Consider the following 27,456-nt stretch of genomic DNA (forward strand, 5'->3'; position numbering starts at 1 on the left):
CCCCCTCTTCCCTTCTCTAGATGCTGTCTGTGTGTCTGGCCCATGCTGACCACTCACCTGGACCCCCTGGATCCCCATCCCACACAGGAGGGTCATTTGAATGCATCTACCCTGCAGTCATGGCAAGGTCATCCTCACCTTTACCATTTCTACCCAAATGGTAAAACCCTTACCCTCCTCAACCTCTCTCTGGGCTCTGGGTTTTGTGTCAACTTCTGGCCGTGGGTTGCAGGCCCTTCTCCTGCATGTGGCAGTTTGAGGGGCTTGTGACCACTTGGAGGCTGGGCTAGGCCCTGAGGTGCTGTGAAGCTGGCCCGCCTGCTGCTGCACTCCCTAGACCGAAAGAAGCCTGTGCTGCAGAGTATGCAGATGCTCATTGCCACCAGCCCCCACCGCCCCCAGGAGGTGCACACCACCACCACTTCCCGGGACTGGACTCTTACCTGCTCGACCATGTCTAGGGAACAGCTGTCCATTTGGCTGTGCATTGGTCTGGCTACGCCAACTCTGGGGCAATTGTGCCTGCAGGCTCTCCAGCGCAGCCTGTAACTCATCACTGCGGTCCTGCAGGTCCTGTGGGGCACAGCCAGACACCTCCTCCAGCTGCTGTGGCCACTCAGCCTGAGGAGCCACTGGTGTGGAAACTGGGCTACCCAGGGAGCAGGAGCTAAGCTTGCTGCAGAATAAATACTTAAGCTGCATCCTATGTTCCTAACTACATGGTAAGTGAAACAAAAGCAGGGGTCATCTCTTGACTTTCTTATGCCTGGCTCCACTCTCTATCACTGGATATACTGAAGGGGCTCAGGATAAAAAAAAAAAAAAAGTTGAGTGGAAGAAATGTAGAAAATACAGAGCACTGTCAACACCTGAAGCTGCAGGTGCTCTGTTTAAAACCACAGTAATGCTACAACGTGGGTGCAAGGCGACACCCTAGGACGTGACCTGGAACATGTTCTGGAGTTCTTAGCTGCTGCTGAATTTGCAAAGGGTTCTGCAGCTACTGACTACCAAAGAGGATACCACGTGCCTCAGATCAAAAGCCACAAAGCAGAGATGGTCACGTCAAACAGAAAGGAAGGTGGTTGGGTAAGCACATCAGGAAAAGAAAGGTACTTGTAGGGGCATGGAAACTTAAGAGGAAGGGTCTCTATTACAATAAGTGTAATTTTGACCAGATTTGAATGAAATATATCTTAGCAAGCACACTCAGTCATCTGATTTTTAAAGGGCTAGAAAGGGTAGAGTTTATAGACAACTTTCCCAGATGATCCACAGCCTGCACCACATCTGTGCACGTTGCCATGTCCACTCATGACTGCGGGCAGACTGGTGGCTACCCGAGCTGGAAGACAGCAGAAGTGACGCCATACCTTCCAAAGGCACAGGTTCTACTGTCTTTTTCTTTTGGGACACTCACCCTGGGGCAAGCCCAAACCAGCCAAGGCCACACAGAGGACTTTAGGTCCCAGCCACAGCACACTCACGGAGCTCGATTTTCCTGCTCTGATTTCTAATCCTATTTGAATTTTCTCTCCAGGCAGTTCTCATTAAATAAACCTAATCTTCCCAAAAACATTCTGGAGGCTAGTGCCTGGCCTGTCACCACATCTCCCCCTGGAGGAGGAGCCTCTCCCTGGCGGTTCTAGGCTATGTGGGAGAAGGGACAGGCTCTGCAGATCTTGGATGCAACAGAGTTATGCAGAGTCATTGTACCTCATTAAGAAACTCTTGGGTAAATATGCTAGTAGTTTCCCCCATGGAGGGAGCAGCTCCATCCCAGAAGGAAGGGCAAGTCCCAGAGTGGAGCATGCACCCATAGTTCCTGACTTGGCCTGCAGTCACTGTTTTTCTAGACCTGCGATATCCAGGCTGGCAGCACTTACCACATGGGCTACTGGACCTCTAGCTGTAGTCAATCCGAATTGAAGTGTCCTGTAGCATAAAATCTACACTGGAATTCAAAGACCCGATTCCAAAAAAGGGATGTAAAATATCTTATTAAAAATTTGTTTATATCGATTATATGCTAAAATGATAACATTGTGATGTTGGATTAAATAAAATATATTAAAGTTAATGTCACGTATGTTTTTTACATTTGTAAAGTGTCTAGTGGAAAACTTAAAATTACATGTGCAACTCGCATTTTTACTGGATAGTGTTGGTCTAGAGAATCATTTCTATCCAATGCCCTGCTGTCTTTGCGGTTCTTTCTGCTACCCCAAGTGGTTATTCTGAAAGCATATACAAGCCCTGAAAATTCAGGAGTGACAGAAAACAGGTTCTTTTAGGTGCCATGGTGAGCATAGATTTCTCTGCTGTCAGGACACATGAAGGGGCATGGCCAATTATAACTGACCAGTGTGATGTGAGCCATCCTGGGTACCAGCCATGGGCCCAGCCTGTCTACTCAGGGATGACTGGTGGGGCCGGGGAGCCAGGAGGCCTCTCCGTGTTCACATGGCATGCATGTTTATTTGGGGTGCCTGTGGATGCCGAGGCGATTATAGGGTGCTACTGTACCATCCAGGAAAGGCAACAGGCCTGCTGCCCATACACTGCAGCACAGAGGGTCTGAGCACTCTGGACATACAGAAGCTTTTCTTCTCTTCTCAGTAGAGGGGAGAAGCAAGCTCATGAAGGAAAGCATGGGGAAGGTGTGATTTCAGCAGTAGCACTGGGAACCACCTGAGAGGACAGTGGTGCCAGCAGGTTGGCTGGGGTAACAAGTGGGGCTCAGTAAGCTACACCTAAGAGGGTACTGAAGACCTACCCACAGATAAGCAATGGTGCAGATGTCTGTTTCGGGTTAGTGTGTGTCTCAGTCCATTTGGGTTGCTATAACAAAAATATCACAGACTGGAATTTGATAAACAACAGAAATTTAGTTCTCATGGTTTTGGAGGCTAGAAGTTCATGATCAAGGTGTCAGCAGATTTAGCGTCTGGTGAGAGCTTCCTGGTTCATAGATAGCCCTCTTTTCCCATGTCCTCAGGTGAAGAAAGAGATGAGAGAGCTCTCTGGGTCTCTTTTATGAAGTACTAATCCCCTTCACTGGGCTCACCCTCATGACTTAATTGCCTTGCAAAGGCCTCACCTCCTAATATCATCACGGTGGGCAAATAGGTCTCAACATATGATTTCGAGGGAACACAAATATTCAGTCTATAACAGTGTGAAAATGTGGAATGGGAAAATATGCATTTGGGGCTTCTGACCAAGGGCATGTTAATTCATTACAGTGTCCACCTAAGGTAACAGTAAAAACATGAAATTGCAGAGAATCTCTAAGTAGGATCTGATTGCTGTTTCACATTCCCTTTTACCAAAAGCAGCCACGAAAACTGAGGCTGACAGTTGAAAGAAAGAACAAAAAGCTAAAATTATAGTTGAATAGGAAGGGAATTTGGCAACAAGGGAAGGCATGGTTTCCTTGCTAATAAATATCCTGGTCACAAAGTACAGGGAAATGTCAAGAAGTGACTTTGAAAAGGCTGGGTGATATACGTCAGGGAAGGGTCAAAGTTATCTCTACTCTGGAGACTGACTGTAAAAACTGCCCTCAGTCAAGAGGCAGAGATACCTCTAGCACACCAAGCATCCAGATCTTGGTCTTTAAGACCATTCCCTCATGTAAGGAACCAGGCCTCCTTAGAAAAATGACTGATTCCAGGGCAAGTGCAGGTAAAGTAAAATGAATCTGGAGCATCTAGAAAGTACAGAACTAATCAACAAAACATGATGGTGACATGTCACAAGAACATGGCTACCTGCTGGAAGACACTCCCACTGGCCAAATCTTACACAATTCGAACATCAAAAAAATTAGACATGGTAATAAATTACAAACTACTGGGAAAAATGGGAATTACTGAGTCCATGCCAATAATGAATGGATGGATGGATGGATGGACGGATGGAGAGATGATCAGATTTCTCTTGGTTACAGTAGAATTCCAAGGGCCAACTGATAAATGTGAAATGGGTGCTGGAGTTGGAAAACCATCATTTTGCAACCATTACAGTAAAAATGGAAGTGAACAAGAATTATCAATGGATACTAAATCCAGGGCAAGTTAAGAAGAATAACAGGATATCTGCATGGTCTTAAAGTGTCTCCCCACTGACTGCTTACTAGTTATATGTTGGGAAAAATTATACAGTGGGGAAATGAGGCAATGCCTTGACCAGGTGACCAAAATTAAACATCGCCTATGCTGTCCAGCTGAGAATGTATAACCTCATTTAATCCAAAGTAGATGTTAGAAAAACACAAAATGAGAAAGATTCTATTAAAAAAAAGAAGGGGGGGTCTTCAAAACCATCCATGTCAAAGACAAAGAATGGCTGTTGGAATGTGTTATAGACTGAATGTGTTCCCCCAAATTCATATGTTAAATCCTAACATCCTATATGATGGTATCTGGATATGGGACCTTCGGGAGGTGATTAGGTCATGAGGAAGGAATATTCATGAAGGGCATTAGTACTCTTATAAAAGAGACCCCAGAGAGCTCCTTCGCCCCTTCTGCCATGTGAGAACATTGAGAAGACAGGAGACAGGCAGGCATGTGCAACTAGGAAGACAGACAGAGAGACAGAGAGACAGAGAGACGGAGAGACAGAGAGAGACAGTATATTGCAGAGAGGAGGAGTGAGGGGAGAGGAGAGAGAAGAGAGAGAGAGAGAGATTGAGAGAGAGAGAGAGAGAGAGAGAGAGAGAGAGAGAAAGAGAGACTGGGGCTTGGGATAGGGGAAGGGAATGCAAGAGTGCGCACACGAGAGCAGGAGAGGGTCTGGACTTCCCAGACCCTCAAACTGTGAGAACTAAATTTCTGTTGTTTATAAGCCCTGCAGTCTATGGTATTTTTGTTACAGCAGCCAGAATGGACTAAAAGAATGTTTCAGATTAAAGGACATTAAACAGACACGAAAACTAAAGGCAATATCTGATACTGGACCCTGCATCAGAGGGGAAATGTTCCAAAGGACATTGTTAGGTTAACTAGCAAAACCAAAATACAATGGAAATCATAGAAATCATGATGTTAGTAACTATGCTACAGTTACTAGAATATTCTCATTCAGCACAGTGTTGGGAAGCTGGCTCTCCAAGAAGAAAAGCCCATGTTTATAGCTTTTGCATATTTCTGTGGTGTAAATAACTCTCACCATAGCCAATTTCAAAGCTATCAAAGGTTTAATAAGAAGCTAGGAAAATTCCTGAATATTTAACAATCAACTCTGGTGCATCTACACATCACTATGAGGTTGTACGATTAAGCCTGTTCTTAGGAAATTCACACTGACCTGTTTAGGGGCAGAGGGCTATGATACATGTAACTTACTCTCAGTCATTCAGAAAATAACTGTGTATACACAGTCACATCCAGACACAAGCATGCATACACAGTGAGCAAGCACGCAATGACAGAGCAAACAGAGTGAAATATAAACAATAGGTGAATCTGGGCAAAGGAGATCCAGGTGTTCCTTGCACTATTTTTAATTTTGTAATTTTATGTAATAGAAATTATTTCCAAATAAAAAGGGTTTTTTTAATGCTCTAAATGTCAGTTTGAAATAGCCAAAAATAGCCCACAATTTTGAAGACAAATTTCTAAAGAGATTCGCACTAAAATGTAAAAATATTTCTGCTGTTTCAAAAAATAAAATTTCAAGAACCAAAAGAAAATGAGTAGCAGTTAATTTAAGTAACAGAGTCATGTTAAAGAAAGAAGAGGTTTATACTTGTTTGAAAAATCTAGTGCACTAAAGTAACAAATTAATTGATGGTTAGTTATAGGTTCTAGTCTTCCCAACAAGCTTAAAGTGGGGAGGAACACGGCATGGAACTACAATCCCAGCAAAACTCTGTGCGGCACGACCCACCTGCACGACAGCCCCCTACCCGTCCACACACACCAAGTGGGTTCAGGAGGAAGGTGACACAGCTGACCACACACCAGATTTTTAAAAGGGCACTTCAGGATACAGGCTTTGGAGTGGAGGAGAGAGCACAGGGAAGGAAGCAGGTGGTGATGTCACACTCCAGAACAGCCTAGGCTCACCTTTATCTTCTGGTGTTGCCAAAGCAGTATGCAGCAGGAACGAAAGTTCTAACTTTAATTGGAAGGAACGCATTAAGAAGTGAATTGATAATAAACCCTTAATATCTAACAAGAATGTCTTATCTGTTGAGGTTTTGATCATTTTGAGTGTACTGTGATCAGCAACATCAACCTTGTTGACCACCTACACCCTGCTCTGCACTGTGGCATTCCAATTGAATGGACTGACACTGGTAGGTCTGGCCCAGGAAATCTAAACACTCAACAATAGAAAACATGATGAAACCCTATATGGGGCCTGGAAACACAGAGGGGCCATCAGAACTGGCGCCACGGTCTAGTGACTTTGGGCAGCCCAAGTGGGGCCAAGCACAGTTGCTGAGCAGGCAAGTCCAGTCTCACCTCCTAGCAGAACATAAGGTTTGGAGGACCCCATTGGCAGAGTGCAGGCTGAGATCATAGGCTCTACCTGCTCTAGGAGAAGGATGCTCCTGCCAGTACATCCAGACCACTCTTCATGTGGAGGCCAGGAATGTGGCCTACCAGGAATTGCAGGCCACTACTGGGCAGGAGAGGGATGAAGTCCGCATACCACCCAGGTCTGTGCCAGACAGACCCTGACAACCTGCAGGGTCATTAAGAAATGTCCTTATCATTCTCCTGCTAAAATTGGGGTACTCCAGCACCCCATTCTTGGCAGGAGTGGCTGGGAGAGGGTACCACAGCCTACTGGCATGGGAGGTCACTGGAGGGTCAAGCTCTTAGAAAGAATTGCCCCTGCCGCAGGGTAGGCTGGGGGGTGCAGGGCAGGAGTATATGAGGACCCCATGCACCGAAGACAAAAGTGACAGCCTGATACAGTAGCTGGGTGGGGCACATACCCTGCACTTGAGCTCATACTCCTTCAGGACCTCCATGAATCGCTCCTCCTGGGCCAGGAGTTCTATGCTCTGTGGCTCCAGCTGAAAGTCAGACACGCAAAGGAAAATTATAGACAAGACCTCAAGCCAGGCAGAGTGTATGCTGTCACATCATGTTCCTCCCACTAGGCTCAGCACCTCCTGTCCTTCTTCCTTCTCCCCTCCCCTTCTCTGGTTTAAAAGGTCTCAGGGCAGTAGGACGTGCTTGCCCTGGCCCCCTGGGACACCCTCTGCTTGGACCCTGCTCCAGAATAGCAACTCCCGAGGTGATGGGCAGGGCCGGGGGAGGGGGATCATGGTGAGCACCAAATTCTAACCTCTTCTCTGTGCTCCTCACCACTGAGAACCTATCCCTGGGGTTGATGGCACCGCCTAGCCCTACTCTTGTCATTAAAAGGCCAACATACAAGTCATCGAGGGGGCATACAGGCACCACTGCACTGGCCCAAAAGGAAGGAAAACAGGGTAAGTGGCCTCACTACTTTTTTCTCCATTCTCAGTTTAGTAGGAAAAAAAATTCAGCTGCCTAGGTATTCTTTTCAAGACCCCAAAACTTTTTACCCAGCACCACAGACTCCTCTCTGAAGACTAAGAATAAGTAAAAGGACTTGCCTTGTCCTTCAACACAAACTCCAGATCATTCTGCAGTTTCAGGACCAGCTTCTCTGATTCCGAAAGCTTTTCCACAACTTCAATAATCTCCTTCTGCAATCGACTGTTTTCCTACAAGACACAGGCCAGCGGTTTGCCAGGCTTTGGGGGTGAGTGGAGGAGGAAATTGTTGGCAGGTCTGTCTCCTGAGTGAGAGGCTTATTCCCAGTAACACTCATAATCAGGGAAGAAATCTCATGGTGTCTGGCACTCACTACCTTGGCATCGTGCAGAGAAGCCTGTGTTGGGGACTGACCCAGAGCCACCAGGGACAGACCCCACAGAGCCCTCATTAATGCTCTTTGCTTTCACCATTGCTTCTGCTTCTCCCACTTCCAAGTGCTCAGAAGATCATGAGTATCATACGAAAAGGCTGGCTGCAAGTCCTTCTGAGCCATTTTCTCAATGAGGGATTTGAAACTGAATCAGTACAGATCAGATGTCCACCGGGGAGGAAGGCAGCGTCTTCAGACATGGAAAATGAGCGAGAAGAGTGGTGAGGACAACAATGCAGTGGAGAGCCCAGGCAGTCAGGGCAGACAGGCCCTGTGCACACTGCTATCAGGGGCTCCTGGGGGGCCTGGCTTCTCCTCTGAGAGACAGAGACTGAGGTGGGCAGGCAGGTATGGAAAGAATCCACAGGCTCTGAGTTAAGAGAAGAGGAAGGCAGGAGCACAAGAGGGGCCAGGGTACACCTCAGTGGACCAAAATGCAGGGTGGGTGTGGGTCAAGGGACACTCGCCAAAGCCCAGAAACCATATCTGCTCCAGGCTGCAACCAGGGCCAGCAGAGGGGCTTTAGGTTTGCTGACCCCACAGATGTTCTGGTCTCCAAGGGGAACAGCAGAGCTAGCTGCTGACCCTCCCAAACTTTGGTCCACAGACCCAGCACGGAGAGGGAGAGCTCTGCGGGTTCCCCACCTGTCCTACTGCCACACAACCAGAGGAGGCAGAGGCAATGCCTCTCCGGCAGAAGCTAGGCCCCTTTCTGCTCTGGCTGAGAAATGTGCTCTCTATGGCTAAAGCAAATGTTCCTTAGTTTGAAATCCCAGGGGTTTCCCTACCACAGAGATGCAAACTGCTTAAGGCTGCTGGGAGGTACTGAATCCTTCACTAGGAAAATGTGGTGTGTGGGAGGAGGTACCCTTAGGCAACCTCGTTTCTTTCTTTTCAGTTGGATGCCCTAGATAGCCACTACATCATCACTTATCATCACCACCTCCCCCCATCCATCACTTCCTCCTCCAGTACATACCTTCAGGGCCAGGGTTAGCTTCTCTCGAAGGCTGGCATCCTCTGCCTGCAGGTGCTCCAGGTCCTTCTCCAGTGCAGCCCTCTGCCTGCAGGCCTGTTCCCAGAATAGCTCACGCTCCATCTCTACCTCGGACCGCAGGAGACACAGCCTTTCTCTGTACCCCTGTTCCAGGTGTCTGTAAGGCATACAATAGCATATGTTACGTCAGACTCCCAATGGGGCTACCCAGGCCCACCAGGCCCTGCCTCTCAGGGAACATCTTCCTGGCCAACAAGACCTCCTCCTTCCTTGGAAGCCCCCTGCAGAGAGAACTTGGACTCAACTGTTCCTGCTTGACGGATGGGATCACTGTTCCTCAGCTAGACTACATGTGCTGGTCAGAGGCCCTCCCTTAAGTCCTCCCCCTGGGGCCTGATGGTGGACGCCACCCCTCAGGGCTCGTGCAGGTTTCCCCATGCAGACAAGGGGAGTCAGTGGGTCCCTGGACCTTCTGGGGCGAGCTGGAGAATGATATCTGTGGACAGGTCTCTTTGCCACCCCTTTGCCTTTCAACATCCTTCCACACCTCAGCCAAATACACAGTAAATCAAGCCTCTCTCATGCAGAACACTGACAGTAAAACCTGTAGTCAGTGAAATCGCAAAGGAATCAGAGGAAAAGAAAAGGTAGGAGGCACTTTCTCCATCAGATCTGCATTAATCTTTTGCAATAACCATTTCCATCAACAGGAAAAACAGTGCTAAATCTTAGTTTTATCATAGAAACAGATTTTTCAAACCAAATCTTACTTCAGCAGAGGGTTTGGCCATGTTAATCATCAAGTATAAGAAAACACTGGGGCTCTTCCTCTGGCTGACAGGCTGGACTTTTAATCTCATCTCAGAACTTTAAGGAAGAAACACCCAGAAGGAAAGAGATAGAAGAAGGGCAGCTGTTACCAAAGCAAAAAGAGTAAGATAAATATGGCAAATGTAATACTCCACAAACCTTTGGGGTAGTTTTAAAAACACGTATTTGATCATATCACTCCAGTCTTTAAAAACTTTTGAAATATCCAGCCAAAGGAAAATGGTCAAATAAAACATGGCAGACCCACATAATGAGGTGCTCTGCAGCCACCAGAAAATCATATATAATATAGTACCATTTTGTTAATAATTCTGTACATGGAAAAAAGAAGGGAAGGACATAAAAAGTGTTAAGATAATCTCTGGGAAGTGAAATTTCTGCTTTCGCTTTTATTTTTCTATAAGAACACGTATCATTGATTACTTCTGTAATAAGACAAACCTAATGCATCCATAAAAGCTATTTCTAGAAACCTACTGATGATGCCCCATTACCCATGGGGCAAGATCCAAACTCACCCCACATACTCTCAGACATTTGCTTGCAGAATCTATCTACATCAAGAGACACAAAGGGCTCTGTGCTGAGTGCTCTAATAAACTGAGTGTCCCATCGCTCTCACTTTACAGGTGAAGAATCTGAGGGGCTCTGTCCACCTAGGGTCACAGCAAGGGCCCAACAGACCCAGAATTCTAAAATGCATCTTGCTAGCTCCTCAGTGCCCACCTCAGGCTGATTTTTCCCCCAAAGGTGAGGGAGAAGGAGGCGGGGAGGCCAGCGGCCCCTCTGTACGTCACCGGGAGCAGGGCCAAGAGCTGGTCTTTTCATAGCACATACTCTTTGCTATCCATGAGAGGACACCTCTAGGTGATAAAAGCTTGGAGAAGCTGAACAACCACTGAGTTAAGTCAAGGGAGCTTAGCACAGACTATTCCCCACAGTGGGGTGAAAAGAACTCTCTCGGCCTGGTTCAGCCTGGGAAATCCTCAAGGGCTAGATCTTCTCGCGTTTTAGTCAACAAACCAAAGAGATGGTTTTGTGTCCATAGAAAAAAGTAAGAAATCCTTCCTTCTGGTCTGTCCAGCCATCAGCCTGAAAGGTGGTGCAGACTGCTTTCCAGGCATCTGTGCAGTGCAATCTCAGCAGTCAGGTTTCAGGCTCTGGACTCCTTCTACCACGTCAGGCTCCTTCCCACTGAGCCAACAGGCTCCAAAGCCATTCACGAGACCTCCCCCAAAATGTCCATCTGTCTCACTGATCACAGGCACACACAGAACACTCAGCTGGAGTAGGACAGACACCATAAATGAAGCAGAAGAAAGTGAGGGCAGCAGAGAGGAATTTTCCCGGCAGCCCACAGGCATGCACAGCTAGATGCCACTGAACCACAAGCCCCGTCATAAAGGGCAAGACCACTTATTAAATGCACCACCCCACTTCTTCTTTCAAGGAAGGGCATTCCCAAAAGTGCATCTTCTGGACTTCTACTGGCTCAGGTGAAATAGGAGCGTCTCTGTTCTGCCGTGTTCATGAGCATGGCCTCAGCTGGTGGAAGCCCCACGTCCATTACCCGCTCTCAGCCATGGCTGGGGGATCGTTGCCCTGGTGTTGAGGAGCCACAGCTCTGGACTCAGGCACCACAAACAGGACCTACTTTATCTTCTTCTCTGTGAGCTGCTCCAAGGCCAAGTGGCAGTCATCCATCTCTTTCACAAACTCCAGGTTCCTCTTCTCAGCTTTCTCTAGATCCTTTCTTGCCTTGTCTCGCTCCCTCGCCATCTGCTCCACTTGCCCTCTGCCACAGGAAGGAGACAGGATTGATGGAGCATATGCTCTGGGCCCAGTGAGCCCTGTGTCTGCACGAATGAAAAAAAGGGCCAGCATTCCTGGGTTTAGGGTATGAGCCAGCGCTGTGCTCTATCCTCACGCTACCACCAACCACCTTTTAAGGCAGTTTCTACAATTACTGTGCCATTTTACAGATGTATATGCTGAGAGAGAGGTTAAATGACTTACCAAGGGAAGTTTTTAGGTCTGAACCACGGAAGTCAAGCCTAGATGCTTACAGTGTGCCACACATCCAGATGGCCTCAGAATAGGGGAGAATATATTTGTTCACCCTCTAGTCTCCAGCTAGGACTTGGGCCCCAGGGGTCCCGAGTACCTAGTCTGGGACTGGACATGTAAGGGGATAAGGCTGGTCATCCCATATCCTGCCTGGTCACAGCCCTGATACCTCCAGCCTGACATCTGAGTGAATGCAAGATGAATCACTCAGAGCAGCAGGCCATCTCTGTGTTTGGCACTGGCTCTGTCCAGTCACCCTAGGCACCCCTACAGGCTTGCAGATCACCGCTGGCACTCTATTTTGGTGACCATTTCTCTCACTGAAGGAGCACCAAAGTTTCCCCTCTCCGCCCTCCCAAGGCACAGTTTTTCTCTGGTCCTATTTGCAGAGAGCTAGCTGAGGTCTGAAAGGTCATCTGTCAACACCTAATGAAATGCAGTCTTGAGGATGGAAACTGTGATTTCCGCAAACCTTTTCTGCAGCTCTGGAACATCAATAAAAATACAAAAACAATTTTTTGTGCCAATCTGCCAAGCAGACAGATGGCTTGAATACTCAGCTAAACCAAAACTGAACCCAATTAAAGTGGAATGTACTCTTGGCCAAACTGTCACTTTGCACTTAGTGACCGCATTTGAAGAATACTTCTTTTTCCTCTCTAGCCAGCGACCAGAGCCCAGGAGCCCTCTCTCTGGCTGTTCTTGGAAGCGCACCCCAGACTGGAGGGTTTCCGCCTCTGTGCTTCAAGCTCAGGCAATAGCAGGATGTGCAGTTCAAATACTTCTTTTTTGGAACCTTGCTAAAAAGGGCTAAGGGAGCTCCTTGACATAGATTTTTAAGCTTCTCACCAGATGGAAGGGAAGGCCAGACCACAGAAGTCCATGCAGCAGTCACTGAACAGTTTACTAGGTCCTCAGGCCCCCCTCAAACCACACACACACAGACGGAACTCGAGGCACAGAGAGCCCTCGTCCTGCTCTCAATTGCTCAGCTCTCTTTCCCTACCCCACTGCAAGCTCCAGCTAAAGGAAAGCCAGTGAGAAAGGTGGTGCAGAAACCCATTCCTGACACTGGCCATCTGGGGTGGATGAGGGCAGAGCCCCATTTTCTTGGACTCTTTTCCAGGCAAACCCAGCCAACTCCCCATGTCCACCCCAACCATATTGGAGATCTTACTGGCAGAAGCTCAGCTCCTGGCGGTAGCAGGCCAAGGCCGCCTGCTGAGTGGCACCATGAACCATCATGAGCTCGTTCTCAAGGGCCCAGGTCAGTTCCAAAAGGTTCACCTTCTCATCCACACTGAAGTCGAGGCTCTGGAAATAGCAAGACTCATCAGGCAGGATAAGATGAGGAATTCTCTAAATACATCCTGGCTCTCTTAGTGACAGTTCAGGCAGTGATACATGCTGTCCTGTCTGGTAGACGGCACTTGCTACTTTTCTGTCTGTAAAGTCTCTGCCTCCCAGGCATGCCCCTCCCCAACCCACATAACTCTGGTACCCCATCTTGCCCCACCTTGTCCTATCCCAGTTCTCTCCTCTTCACTGTCTCTGCAAAAGGGGCAGGTGTGACCCAGGCTAGACAGAGTTCCCCTCCCTGGACAAAGTGACTGACACAAAAGGAGGACAAGTCCCAAGCAGAGATCTTCATGGGGATCCATAGGAAGCTGGAGGAGAGAGGTTTTTCCCTATGAAATCAGTTGTGTAAGGACATGTGGGTCTTGGAGAGTTGCAAGAGGAGAGGCTAACACCACCAAGAAGCAAGCAGGAAGATGGAAGGGAGTCCTGGCAACAGCCTGGAATGCCGAGTCTCAATGCCTAAAGTCCTTTACCCTGAGTGCACACTCAGGTGAGCTCCTAACAGCCTCCTCTCTGCTTTTGAAGTTGGGTTTCTGTTATTTCACACTACCAGAATCCTGACTGATATATGGATAGATAGTTTTGTTTGTGGAAAAACGATCTAGCAGAGATAAGCCACAGTGAAGCGTTCCAGCGAGTGGAGCATTATTTTTCCCCATGGGATTTTGAAAATAAAAGAATAATATTTGTTTTATGTATTACACCACAGTAAAAAAAAAAAAAAAAAAGAACAAAGAACAAAGAACACCCATGTGCTCCTCTGCTCAACTGGCCAATAACTAACACTTTACTGCATTTGCTCTTTTAGCTTTGAGTGTTTTTGACTCCTGCTTCCTTTTATGACATATACATACAAATCCAGGGCAGGCACCCAATATGGGCCTACAGAGAAAGAGCCACAAAATTTCCAGCTCACGTGTGAGAATGAAGAATGTTCCCTTTAAACTTATAAAATGAAGGCTTGAATTACCACTCTTCTCCACTTTCCAAAGTGCTTCTGAAAAGAAATGACATTAAGTCTACGGCCATGCCACCCTGAACAAGCCTGATCCTATCTGATTTTGGAAGCTAAGCAGGGTTGGGCCTCGTTAGTACTTGGATGGGAGACCATCTAGGAAGACCAGGTGCTGTAGGCATAAAAAAATAAAATAAAATAAGGAATTGTAAGCTGACAAGGTCCTTGCAATCTGTGAGGTCAACCAAGGGTTGCCTCGCCTAAAAAATAAAAGAAAGAAATGACATTAAGGGAACAACTTGGGAAGTTCAAGCTGTTATTACACAAGGGCAATAATCTCACAAGATAGAGTGCAAAGACATGGCAGGTCGCAGCAGCAGCTTCTTGGTCAAGTAGAAAGGAGTCATCAAAAACCACATGGCATAGTGGGAGCCAGCCTCCACAATGGCCCTAGTGTTCCTCACCCCCTGACATTCATGCTTGTGTACTCCCCTCCCACAATGAATAGCGCCAACCTGTATAACCCACTGGATGCGTAGGAAGTAATGGCATGTGACTTCCAAGGCTTGGGCATAGAAGACAGGTGGCCTCCTCCTTCTCTCTTGGATAGCACTCCAGGAAAGCCAGCTGCTATGTTGTGAGGATGCTCAAACAGCCCTCAAGAGAGGTCTATGTGGCAAGAAATGGGCCTCCTGCTTACAGCAAACACCAACTTGCCAACCTGGAAGCAGATGCTCAGCCTCGGTCAGGCCTTCAGAAGCCAGCAGCACTGGCTGACATTTGACCAACCTCATGGGAGACTCTAGGCTAAAAGCATCCACCTACACAGCTTCCAAATTCCTGAACCACAGAAACTGTGTGAGACAAGAAACATCAATTGTGTTTTAAGGCATAATTTAGTGGTGATTTATTGAGGAAGGACAGAAAACCGATCCAGGGCCTCCACACGGAGCTACCGCAGAATTAATGGTGCTTCCTCAGGTGCTCTCACAGGTAATTTCAGTGCTCTGAAATGGCTGGGGATCTTGAGAAGTTGGGTGTGTGATGCCAGCACATTCAGGCTGAGGGCTCACCCATCGGGCATCTCTTTCCCAAGGGGAAGGTCTTTTTTAGGCAGGTGTGCTTATTATTCTTGACAGGGCCAGTGACCGGTGGTCTTGACCACCAATATCACAGGTAAGCAGTTATCCAGAGTCACGGGCAGGAAGGGCCCTGACTTGGTATGCCAGGACACCCATACCACTCACTGGTGCTCCTGCCCTGGCTGTGTGTCTTCAGGTAGCTACCCCACCTGTCAACTGAGACAAACACCTTCAGGGCTGTGTGAGGGGTAAATAAAGTTACGCATTTGACAGGTCCTTGCTTGGTGCCCAGGTACTAAAAGGAGTTCAATAAATATCGCTGTCTTTCAACAAAATGAAAACAAATCCTGACTATAACTGGTAAATTATAAATTGCTAAAGAAAAAGAAATATTCTCTGATAACACAAAAACAATAAAAACAGTAAGTTCTGAAAAGTCAGAGGCAAGGTCGAGACTCATCACTGGTCAGATTATGATGGCAGCCAGCCCACCTCCAAACGCCAGGACTCAGGAACAGGGTTTTAGAGAGAATCTTAAAACTGAGCCGCTTCACTCTTTGCCCTCCCTAGGAACCAACTTCTGTGATCTGCGCTAAGCTTTGGTTCTCAGAACAGTCCCGAGGGCCAGCTGACCAGGTCTGGCTTTGTCCTCTGGGGTCTGCCCAAGGATGCTGGGTGGTTGGACTCAGCATTAGCTAGATTTAGGCCCAGGAAGGTCTGGCCAAGGAGCCAGGCAGACTGTCTTAAAGGCTTTCTTTGAGTTCCTTTACATTATTGTTGGTTTGTGCTAATAAGGACATTTTTGAAGTCAGTATAACAAAACTAATCAAGAATTAAATTTGTAACTTCAGGAATCTAGCATACAGAAATACCAGCATTGGAGCAGCAGGATATACATGCATTTTAAATGACAAAATTTATAATAGGAAAAAACCTACATGTCCACAAACGTAACACAAATTAGCAAAATACACATTATGATACCAACTAAAAAAATTTTTTTAAACTGGAATGTCTAAATATATATTTTTTTTGTGCCAGGCAAAAGCTCTGCAGACAATCCACTAAGCCGTTAGCTGTCAACACTAAAGTGGGGCCAGGCTTTATTATCTTACAGATTTCTATACAGCTGACATTTTTATTTACAACATGAAGTGAAATTTGGAAATGAAAATAATCAGTCTAGCTCACCACACTTCTCCCCAGCATTCTTCTCTCACCTTGCCTGACCCCTGTATGCCACTTGGCCACCCCAGAGCAGAGCTCCCTCCAAGCCCCAGGGTCTGGTCCTGTGGCCCTGGGGGCGGTATGACTGGCCCTGGGGAAGAGGCCTGGGCCCATCTGAGGACAGCCTCCTGGACTCATCCCTGGAAGAGCATGGAGGAGGCTTGGGAGGAGGCAGCAGGGCAGTGAGCCTCCCTATGCCAGACCTAGTGCGGGGAGGGTCTGCATTGAGTAGGGCTTACATGGGGAAATGAACTCAACCAGCTGGCCAGGCAGCTCTGGGTGGAAACGCTCAGACTTCCTGTGACAGTGATGTCCAGTAAGATATCTCCACCACAAGGAAAGGGACATCTACACTGAAACTTGAGACCAGTTCAATAAAGTGCACACCTTAAAGAAAAAAAAAAAATCTGCACCACCTCATTTGTATAGGACTGATCTCCCTCATCCAGGAAAACAGATCATCTTTGAGGCTGAAATGCACTGGGAAAATGCCTAATTGCCTTTCAGGCTGTTTGTTTCTACTGCTTTTTACTTATTATCTTGTAAGTGAAAAATTCCTGTATTTTAATAGCAAAAAAATAAAGAAAAAAGTGATTCCAACTGGCCTTCCCTACGTGGGGTTCGCTGCACAGAGTGAACATCCTGTATGTCTGTGGGGTATATGGTCTAGTCTCCTTGGTGGGCAGACGGCCCCCCAGGTCCCCTGGCTGGCCTCACACAGCTGGGACGCCTGCCACTGAGGCAGTTGCGAGTGATCAGTTCCAAACCTGTAAGACTTCCCTGCCGTTCTGAATCCCCTCCTGGGCCCACAGGGCAAAAAGCTGCTCAGGAAAGGCAAAGCCGGTGCCATTGTCAACGCTGCAGAAGAGGCGCGGGCCTGAGCACATAGATACTAGGGACGATGTTGTGGCGGTATGACAGTCGCCCTCCTCCAGGACCTGCCATGGGGACAGAGAGATGCCTGTGAGCACATGGGTCTCCTGAAGCATGTCTATTCATCTTAAACATTTTCCAACCTCACCAACCTATGCTCAGTCCTTTGCTGTCTCATTGAGGCCTGATAAAAACAACTCATGTGGTTACCGTTGGCCCATTTCTAGACAAGGAAACAAAGGCACAGCACCATTGCACGATCTGTTCAAGATCACACAGCACTACAGGTGGCAGAGCAGGGATTTGAACCCAGGGCTCCTCACACCCAGCCCAGCCCTCTCTCGAGGACCCTACGTACCCCCTTTCCTACCATCCACTCAAAGCCTTGTGCAGGGAACATGTCCCAGAGCCCGAGTAGCCTGAGTGGTCCACATGCACTATTTAGTGAGAGTTTAACATCTCTTCTCTGAGTCAGTATCGACGTGTGCCTGGCCTCACAAAAGAGCTCAAGAAGGCATGTGCCAGTGCTAAGAAATGCAGTCTGAGTAAAGAAACCCAAGATAAACTTAAAGAGAAGAGGTGAGACAGCCCAAGCATTTCCTCAGGACTCAGAAACACAGTCTGGGGGAGTTTTAAGGTGAAAGCAAAACTATCTCAGCCAGAAAGCTGACCTGTTAGCCTTAGGTACTGTAAGAATCCATAGGGCAAGATTATGTTCCTTGTTTTCTGTCCCAGCCAGAGAACTTCAAAACAAGCATTTGCTGTGTGAGGCCACAGGAATGAACAGCAGCAGCCCCTTCCTGCAGGCCACCAGGGATTCTGCCACACCTGCAGGGCCACTTTCCTCACCGGCCTCCTCCTGCCCCCTCCTTATGGGTTCCAGTGCATCTTTGCTCTTCCTGAACATTCCAAGCCTGTCCTATTGCCTGAAACACTTTCTCCAATCCTTCCATGGCAGGTCTCTTGCTTAGGGCTCTGCTCAGACGGCATTCCCCTGGAGTGGCTGAGCCCTTGTCAGCCCATCATCTCTCCTCACATCACTTACCTCTTCTGCAGGGGCTCACTGGCCCATGTGCAGTCTGCCTCTCCTGTGGATGCAGCAGCCTCCTGCCTTTGTCCGCTCTTAGCTGTGTCCCTATCTCTCCGTAAAGAATTACTTAAGGACTACAGCTCACTGACCTATGCTGGGAATCATATAGCTCTACAAAGAAGGCATTTTACCCCATTTACAGAAGCAGAGAGTGTAGCTCACAAACGCCTGGCTACCATAAAGAAATTCAGATACCCAAATGTACCTGTACCACCTGTCTCCCTCCCACCAGCCTCCTCTCTGAGGACTATGAGCTTGTGAACAGGGACTACCATGTGGGGGCACATCTCCATCTGTGGCACTTATCTGAGGGCTTGGCACCATCATGCCATGCCAGAATCCACACTCACAGGATGCGACACCCTCCACTCCATAACCATGTCAGCTCAGGGCACTTCCTGGACAGTCAGGCCTTGTTCTTCAGGCCGCTGGCTTCTGACCAGAGGTTGGGTCCTACCTGGCCTCACTCCTGAACCCACAGCTCAGGCCCCTGGCCAGCTATGCTTCCATGTCAGGATACAAAAACAGAGGTGGCTCCACCATCTCTGAGCAAGACTCGTGGGACTTCATTGTAGTCTCTGACCTTATGTGGCCTGACACCTTCCCTCAAGACTCCTAGTTTCTTCTTTGTTCATTCTCACTGACTTCAGATTCAGAAATCTGACTCAGATTACCTGGCCTGGCAGTGAACAATGTTACTGGTCCTATACCACTGGCTCACAAACCATGGGATCAGCCATGTCAATAAAGAAGCACGGGAAAACTCCCAGAGCAACTGCCCTGTGGTTGTAAAAGGCAGCCTTACTATCTTAGGACTGAGGAAACCAATGAAATCACAACTTAACTGCCTAAAATCTGCTCTCCAACTGCAGGGACTCAGTATTTGTACGAGAGACAAAATTCGAGAATAGAGGATGGGGAAAGCACAGGTTAATGAGTACTTGACTTGGAAGGTAATCCTAGGGAAGGTCCATAATCCTTCAGTGACACTGTTCTCACTGCACCATGATGGGGAGAAGGGAGAGGGGATTCTCTTATTGAAATGTAGTGCATCCCATACTGAGGAGACATAGTGAAGAACTGCCATGGAATCCTGATAAAGCCCCTATGAGGAGGGTACCCATTTCACAGATGAAGAGCTGGAGGCTCAGAGAAAGTAACTCACCCAGTGACACACAACGAGAAAGGAGCAAATCAGATCAGCTCCAAGGTCTGTGTGATTCCAAAATCTAAGTCACACGGCCTCCAACTTACACGTGTGTACACTCCCCAACCAACTGTAGGACAGCTCACTGTGGTGACACAGGCTGAGGGGTCAGGTCTGTGAAAAATGCTGAAGGCTAGAGAATGATAGCAGTTACTGCTATGGTTCAAGATTTAATTGTCCCATTTTACCTGATAATGAGACCAGGACCTGCTCAGTTTGACAGGAGTGGAAGATTTCAGAAGTGAAGTGGGCCCATAATTGGACAAGCCAAGCTGGAATTCCTCAAGACTCACTCTGCCATCTTGGTCTTGATCCAGTTTGTTAAACAGGTCTTCTAGTTCCTAAACAAAAGCCACCACACCTCTGCTCAGAAGTTCTATCCGCAAGCAGCTACATGCCAGCCAGAATCACCCAGGCCCACCCATCCACCCTCGCACCCTTCATCCCTCCCTCCCTCACCAAGTAGGGCAGTTTGCTTGTCGTCATCCAAATTCAAACTGCTCAGTCACACCTGGCCTCCCCTGGTTCTGGCTTGTTAAATCAACATGCCTGGTCAGTTTCCATTCTGCTGTGAACTGGTGCTACCTGAACTTCCTAAATTCCACAAATACCCATTCAGTATCTACTGTGGAATGAACTTGTTGGATGATGGGAAGACCATATATATACGGAGCATGGCTTGAGCCCCCAGAGGATCAAGGTCTACCATGGGCAGCAGGGCTAAGGGAGTCTTTAGCAAGGCGGGGGTGGGGACCTGCCCTATCACTAATGCCTGTTCCTCCTCCTCTTGGTCCCTGCAGGAAGAAAGCAGGGATGAATACGGCTCCTGGGAAAGTAGCCAGGCTCCGAGGGCACTGTGTTCGGGAGAGGGGTAGAACAGGGCCAAACAGGGAGGGGGAAAGGGTGGCCTACACAGAGGAAGACTCCTGAGTAAAGATGTTTAGAAGTCAGCGAGGCTCGGGCCACACTTTATCAGAGGTGGACCCTCGAGGGTGCAGACTTCAGCAGAGCACTGTGAGTCATCAAAGGATGTTAGACCAGAAAGTGACACAACTGAATCAGTGCCTGAAAGGTAAAAGAATTTCTATATCCAATATCAACAATGACCAACACAAAGAACCAGTCACTGAGGGTGATCTATCTTGGTCTCTTACCTCTTTCTTGAGTCCCTGTAGCCCAATGCTCTGGCAGACCACAGCCAGCTCCTGCTCGCTAAGGTGACCGCTTCTGCCAACGCCGAGCTCTTCCCAGATGCCCCGAACTTGGCTCTCAGTGGTGTCAAAGAAGGGGCTACAGGACTTCTGGGGGCTCCCAAAAACCTCGGAATCCCAGGTTGGCAGCTGGCCTGAAGCAGAGAAAGTGACAGGTAAGCCTGGTGCTCCAAGTATAGGGGCAACATATCTGCCAGTAATTTACTCTGAAATCAAATGGACAGATAGATGGACGCAGGTGAGTAGCAAAGCGCCAAAAGTGGAATCTAGGTGGTGGGTACATGTGTATTCACAGTACAATTTTTCCAACTTCATTCTGCATTTGCAAATTTGCAAAATAAAACTTTTATTAGGGGTGAGACAGAGAATCTCTGCTCTATGTGGGGAAAGCTTTTTCTGAAGGGAACCTACTAAAGTCACACCATTGAAAGCATATAAAAGAGGACTACATTTTTTGTATCTACAATTAAGAAAAAAGTTTTTGAAAAATTAATTTTCAGAAACTTTTCAAACCTACCAAAAGTAAAAAGCACAGTCCTACAAACCCCCGTGCACGTGTCACTCAGGCTCTGTGATTATTAAGAATTTGCCACATTGGCTTCAACTATTTCCTTTTTGCTATTGCTGAAGTGTTTGAAAGTAAATTCCAGATCTCGTATTTTACCCCTACATACTCTGCATGCATTTCTGAAAAATATGGACGTTTTCTTACATAACCACAATGCTACTACCACACCTAACGAAATCAACAAATTCCCAACTGCCTCAAAAGTCTTCTTACAGTTAACTTGTTTAAATCAGTACCCAAAGAGAATCCCCGTAGTGTACTTGGTTATTATTTTTCTTAAGTCTTTCAATCACGAGCACTTCTCCTGCCCCCAAACCCTAAACCTGCCTTATTTAAGAACTGGATCAGTAATTGTTCTGTAGAATGTCCCCCATCTGGATCTGCCTGTTTATTTCCTTGTGACATCATATAACTTGTTCCTCTATCCCTAATAGCTCCTGCAAACGTGAAGTTAATATCAAAAGGTAGTAATTTGGATGCAAGCTCAATTTTTTTTTCTGGACAAAAACACTATACAGATAGCACTGTATACTCTACACTACCTCACATCAGGAGGTGCAGTACCCTTTAAATACAAAACCTCATCAGTGGGTTTGGGTGACAGATGGCCAGTTTTCATCACTTTCCTACTTTAGCCAGTTGGCTTGCTGATGTTTCTGAGGCTTTACCAGAGGAGTAACTTGTGGAAGAGGTCATATGTAGAGGACGTCTATGAGGAGCTATCCATGGATGAGCCATGCTTCAAACCAGATGCTCACCTCCACAACCAGCCCAACACAAAAAGAGGGCTGCTTCCACCTAATTCAGACTTGAGTGACTTGAGTTCCATCAGTGGTCTGGACCTTTCAAGTAGATGAGCCACCTTGGTGTTGATAACTTTGATAATCCAACTAATAATCAGAAAACCAGTTTCCCCAAGGAAAGCCAGGCTCATAAATGTTGCTGTAGGTTGGGCTGAGGAAAATGCGAGGAAAGGGGCAGGCAGGAAAAGGCCACCTCTGAGATCCCTTCCAACTTAAAATGTCTAAAATTTCTAAAAAATTTAAAAGCAATTCTGATACTGAGGTTTATTTCTCAGGGCTGGCATAGGAGGTAAATAAATTCTTTGAGGTTTGACATGAGTGTTTGTGTACTACTGTTGGTTCTAACACAGATGGAAAGGTTGGGAAGAAACCACCCTGTTCTCCAGGCAGAGAGCAAGCACTGAATCGCTCTGTGAATAACCTGCCCTGGGAGCCCTTCCTTGAACTGAGTCCAAGGAAATTAAGACGTGATGGCTTGGCTGCTCTTCCTAACATGAAGGGGTCTATCTGCTTTGTCTAGCAGCACCAGTGGATGCTCAAGTCAGTTCTCTTGACATTCACGGAGGTAAACGCTGAATGAACAGTCCCAAGTGCTAATTTCTTACTGCAGCAGAAATTCAAGGTCAACTGTGGTCTCTCTGTTTCCAAACCAAGTTTCTGCACTTTCTGCCCTTTGAGAGATCACATGCTAACGCACTGTGATTTGCTTAAGTACACCTGCTGCTGCCTTCTTGTTGCTACCGTAAGCCTCCTTAGGACCAAGATCATGTCTTGCACTTTATTTTGGGTACAGACAGGGTCCCTGGTGGATGCTGAGACTGCTTACTCACAGCAGGGGACAGGCAGTGCACAGGTCCGTGCATCAGGAAGGGGGCACAGGGCCTGCCCTGGGAGCGTAGTGCCTAAGATCCTAGGGCCACACCTGCCAGCTGTGTCATGCTGGTCCTTGCAGACTGTGAAATGTGGCAGAACCACACTGCTCCCTTAGCCAGCAGCCTCTGCCCGAGGGTCTGACCACAGGGAATCCCAAGGACCAAGTGATACGCTCATATCTGGGACCATCCTGAAGAAGGGGCTCACTAGGGACAACACCCATACTGCATTCTTCCTGGGAAATTACAGTTGGCTGGCTATCTGATGACCCAGCTCCTGGAGCTTTCAAAGAACTGGTGAAAGGTAACACCAACATAAGACCATGGCTTTACCTTGTGTTTCAAACAAATCATTCTGAGGTTCTTGAGCACTTTCAGCTTCTTCATCTGACTTGAGACTCTACAGAAAAACGAAAAGAGAAGAACATGAATGCCCCAGAAGATGTGGCAGTGAGGAGAGCACCAGAAAAAGTAGATGGTATGTCTTAGGGCAGGGAAGAGGACTGAAGAAGAGGACCAGCCTGGTGAGACGCAAATCCTCCAAATGAAACTCCACCTCTGCAGCGCGGGGTTTGTACCCAGGCAAGAGCTCACAATGAAAACGTGATCAAGCACTCCTAGTCTAACAGGAATAAAAATGCTCCCTAAATCAGCACCTCTTCAAGAAGAGTGGCCCTGGAGCTTTGACATTCCATCATAGGAAAGAATCTTGAGGCTTGAAGGTCCTTACATCTTTACACCCCATCTCTTACCACCCATATCAGTTCTGCAAACAGTCAAAAGGAGAGCAGGTCTCTGTTCCTCCAGGAGCTCCTGGGACAGTGCAGTGCACAGCAAGCACTTAATATCTTGAAGAAGGGAGGCCATCAAGATACACCTGACTCAAGTAAAACTCTCATGTTTTTATGACCAAGGAGCTAACCACAAAGTCGAAGTCTGCTTCTGACAGGTATTATGTGTCCCATGACCAATTCTGGAATAAATACCAGTTAATCAACACTCATTACTCCTCAGAGCCAGCACTGAGCTGAAGGTAGGAATGTGTGAGCAGTTGGTGTGTCCCATTCTTCTAATGTATTCAACCCAACTGCCAACCCCTATTCTAGTTCTGGGGATCAAAGATGGTTTTAAGAAGCAGAACAGTAGCACAAAGATGGACCAACCCAGTCCTCCATTCCCGAGGGCCAAGTTAAAAGAGGATAAAAAAGCAAATGTCCTGGATTTGTTGGTGTTGCCCGGGTCTAGTACATTCCTAAGATAAGTGACTTTAGGATCTAAATACATATGTTTGTTTTCTTCTTCACCTCAACAAATGCTGAACATTCGAAAAATTAATTTGGGGGCCTGGGGCTGTCTTATTAAAGATAAGTCTCCATATTGCCCCATCTGACAGAGGTGTCGTTACAGAGAGCAGAAACCAAGAAACTCCTGGAATCCTTGAAAATAAGTCTCACAAGCCCACAATTAATTTGCAGGCTGTGGATCTGCCCCATGGAAATATTTCTTGACATGAAGGCCAGGAGGCTCCAGCAGCCCATCTCCTGGGTCAGGCTCTGAACCACAGTGAACAGCTCAGGAAGAATGGGGGCTAGAGTCAACTTCCAGGGTCCCAGAGGATCTGGCATGTGCTCACCAAGTTGTAAATGTGTGGCTCAGGATATTTTAAGTGTTCGAGGCAGGTGAGATGGTGAGCTTGGGACATCCAAATTCTTAACCTTGAGGTTGCTTCAGAAAAGCATCCTTCTCTTTCTATCCTTGACTGATTACCACTGCACCTTTGTGCAGTACTGGGGAAAGGTGGTGGCGGTGAGCAGGGGAGGGAGAGAAACAAGTGATTTGTGTACAAACTCTCTACCAACCCAGTGTCTGAAGGAGTATGAGCTGTGGCCAGAATTTCCCTGCAGACAAGTCAACCTGGAGATATTTAAGAATGAAATGTCATTCTCCAAGGTGTGCCCTCCCTTCTGATGATAAAATGCCCAGGAATGTCTGTCTCCTTCTTCACATCTTCCTGTAGTGAGCAGTGATGACTAAGTGAAATATTATTTTTCCAATGTTGAGTAGCCTGAGGTAGGGAAGAGGGGACCCAACCCACCTCCACACTTTCCAGAGATGCAGAGCGTCGGACCTGGCTTCTCACGGTGGCCCTGGCTTGCTGTTCTGGTAAACATTTGGCTCCAGTTGCAGAGTCACATGGCTCGGGCTGGCTCCTACGGCCATACCACTTAGAGCCGCTCACATACTTTGGAGGGACAGCTGGAAAGAAAATGAGAGGTTTAAGGGGGTGGGCCTCTAAAGTGATCTCTGGGTCCACATATGCCACCCACTGAGATGCTCTTTAATAAGGTGCAGATTTGGATGCAAAGCATGTCTCTCACTGACGGACGAACTTTTGTGCATACAGAAAACGTCTGGAAGAACAAAGAGAACAGAACAGCAGTTATTCTATTCCCTGGGGTAGGGACTAAGAAAGACAGGCAGGGAGACAAGGATTTTCCACTCTAAATTCTACATGCTGTTTAAATTTTTGAGTATATTTTGCTTTTATTTATGTAATAAAAGACTAACACAAAACCTAGCTTCTTAATTATGAAAAAAAAAAAAGAGAAAACTTCCAATAATTAAGCAACATACGGCTCTAGAGACAGGAAAGTCACTTTCCACCCTGCTCACTATAGGATCCCAAGCCCAAGGGACTGGAATATGCATGTGGGTGGGCAAAGACTTCAGATACAGCTTCAGAGGCTCAGGCTTTGTGCGGGTCTAAAGTCTAGGCACAGGCAGGTATGGACTTTAGTTCTGGGATTCATGAGAATCTCTTAAACCTTAATAATCTCTTGTACTTTTTCCCATCTTACCTGTCCATGTCTGCACAGTGACGCTGGAATTCTCAGGTAGAGAATACACTGACTCTGTGCAGAATCCTGGGCAGGCAGGAAAGAGACAGGGGAGGGTGGCACGGGCAGTAGCCAGGACAGGACATGGGTTCAGAGGGAAGCAACCAGAATGGGCCAAATGGAGAGAAAACGATAGGCCCTAGTGAGGCAAGGCCAGGCCAGGCAAATAAGGAGTATTTCACTGCAAATGTGTCTTGGGCCTCATCCCAACAGGACTCACGCTCCTTAAGGCCAAGTACCAATTTCCTTCCTTTATCCCCCAAATGGCTGGTCCATAGCCCCTGACCTTGGGACCATCAGAGGAGGAGGCTAGGTCCATCCTGGCCAACCAGAAGGTGATGCCAATGACAGAAAGAAACTGGGAATGTGGGAAGAGTTTCTGGGAGGAGGATGCTCAGTTCTACAAGAGACATGCAGAATGTGAACTGACAGCGTGACATTTAGGGTAGTTGACAATATGCAGGTTGACTATAATTTCTCATGCCACTTGGACACTTTGAGGTAATACAGGCACTATTACTAATCACCTCGGGACAACAGGTGTTGACAAGGTCTAGCCCAACAAAGTCTCACCATGTGAGAGAACTCATGTGACATGCTGAAGAAGAGGGCAAAGTGTCCAAGTCAGCAGAGGGAAAACAAGAGAATCTGGGGGCAAACTTGCCAGCGTTCTGAAGGGGCAAACTACAAACATGGAGAAAGTCAAAAGAAAGTTGCTGAAAAGGTGAATGAGGGACAAATGAATAAAGGCTCTTGCATCTGATTCTCGTTTCCATTTATAGGGAGGCTGCTGGCTGACTACTGTGGGTGAGGAAGAATTCTCCTCTTTCCACCCTGAGGTAGTGTCAGAAGAAAGATTTTTGTGTCAGATGAGAAGGGGGAAGCTGTGGTATATGTGGGAAAACCAGGCGCAGAAAACTTGGAGGGAAGCAATGGCATGCCCCACTAAGCTCAGACCTCATCAGACCCCAGTAGAAACAAAGCCCTGGGGGCCATGCCCGCATCCATGGCCACTTCCCAGGCTCAGTCTGCTCATCAGCACACCTGGACATCGTGAAGGCAGCACGTGTTTTTGCTTCCCGGGTTTGATTTTCCCTAGTCCAGGTCTGGAGTCCCGCCCTATCCTTGATGCTGGACCCACTTCTTCAGCATTACCAGTCAGTCAGCATTCTCCTTAGAATAATAAGCTGCCCAGAAAAATACATGCCTTTTTCATAATATTCCCCAATGTTCTCAAAAACAAAAAAAAAACAACAACAACAACAAAAAACAAAAAACAGTCCAGAAACCTATTGCTTCCCTCCCTCCAACAAGGAGAAATGCTATTCCAGAAAAGAGTGTCCACGTGGAAAGTCAGGACAGAATCAAGGGCAGAGGAATGACAGTAAAATGAATAGGAAACTTTCTACTACCCACAGAATCACAAGAGTCATACTATCTCAGGGTGTGAAGGATACTGTTACCCAGGCCAATCATATTTCAGTGTGGGCACAGACC

At 47.3% G+C, this 27,456-nt stretch overlaps 1 protein-coding gene and 1 pseudogene across 5 annotated transcripts in view; one reads left to right on the plus strand and one right to left on the minus strand.

The window, feature by feature from the left end:
- Positions 1-27,456, minus strand: part of NINL (ninein like) — a 145,464-nt gene that overhangs the window by 25,051 nt on the left and 92,957 nt on the right. For 4 of the 5 annotated variants that reach the window (XR_005648841.1, XM_039843550.1, XM_039843551.1 and 1 more), the window contains 11 exons: positions 25,158-25,318; positions 23,396-23,462; positions 20,763-20,953; positions 19,797-19,949; positions 17,206-17,376; positions 12,993-13,129; positions 11,403-11,543; positions 8,900-9,074; positions 7,607-7,717; positions 6,956-7,036; positions 444-573 (listed from right to left, as the gene is read on the minus strand). Coding sequence is in view for 4 of the 5 variants with exons in the window: in XM_039843550.1 (XP_039699484.1) it covers positions 444-573; positions 6,956-7,036; positions 7,607-7,717; positions 8,900-9,074; positions 11,403-11,543; positions 12,993-13,129; positions 17,206-17,376; positions 19,797-19,949; positions 20,763-20,953; positions 23,396-23,462; positions 25,158-25,318 (1,518 nt within the window). In the remaining variant the exon portion in view is untranslated. The remainder of the gene's footprint in view (positions 1-443; positions 574-6,955; positions 7,037-7,606; positions 7,718-8,899; positions 9,075-11,402; positions 11,544-12,992; positions 13,130-17,205; positions 17,377-19,796; positions 19,950-20,762; positions 20,954-23,395; positions 23,463-25,157; positions 25,319-27,456) is intronic. The other variant, XM_039843552.1, reaches the window with a different exon arrangement.
- On the plus strand, positions 14,192-14,310 carry LOC120587029 (uncharacterized; annotated as a pseudogene).

This window comes from Pteropus medius, unplaced genomic scaffold (assembly GCF_902729225.1).
Source record: "Pteropus medius unplaced genomic scaffold, Ma_sr-lr_union100, whole genome shotgun sequence".
Classification (NCBI taxonomy): Eukaryota; Metazoa; Chordata; class Mammalia; order Chiroptera; family Pteropodidae; genus Pteropus; species Pteropus medius.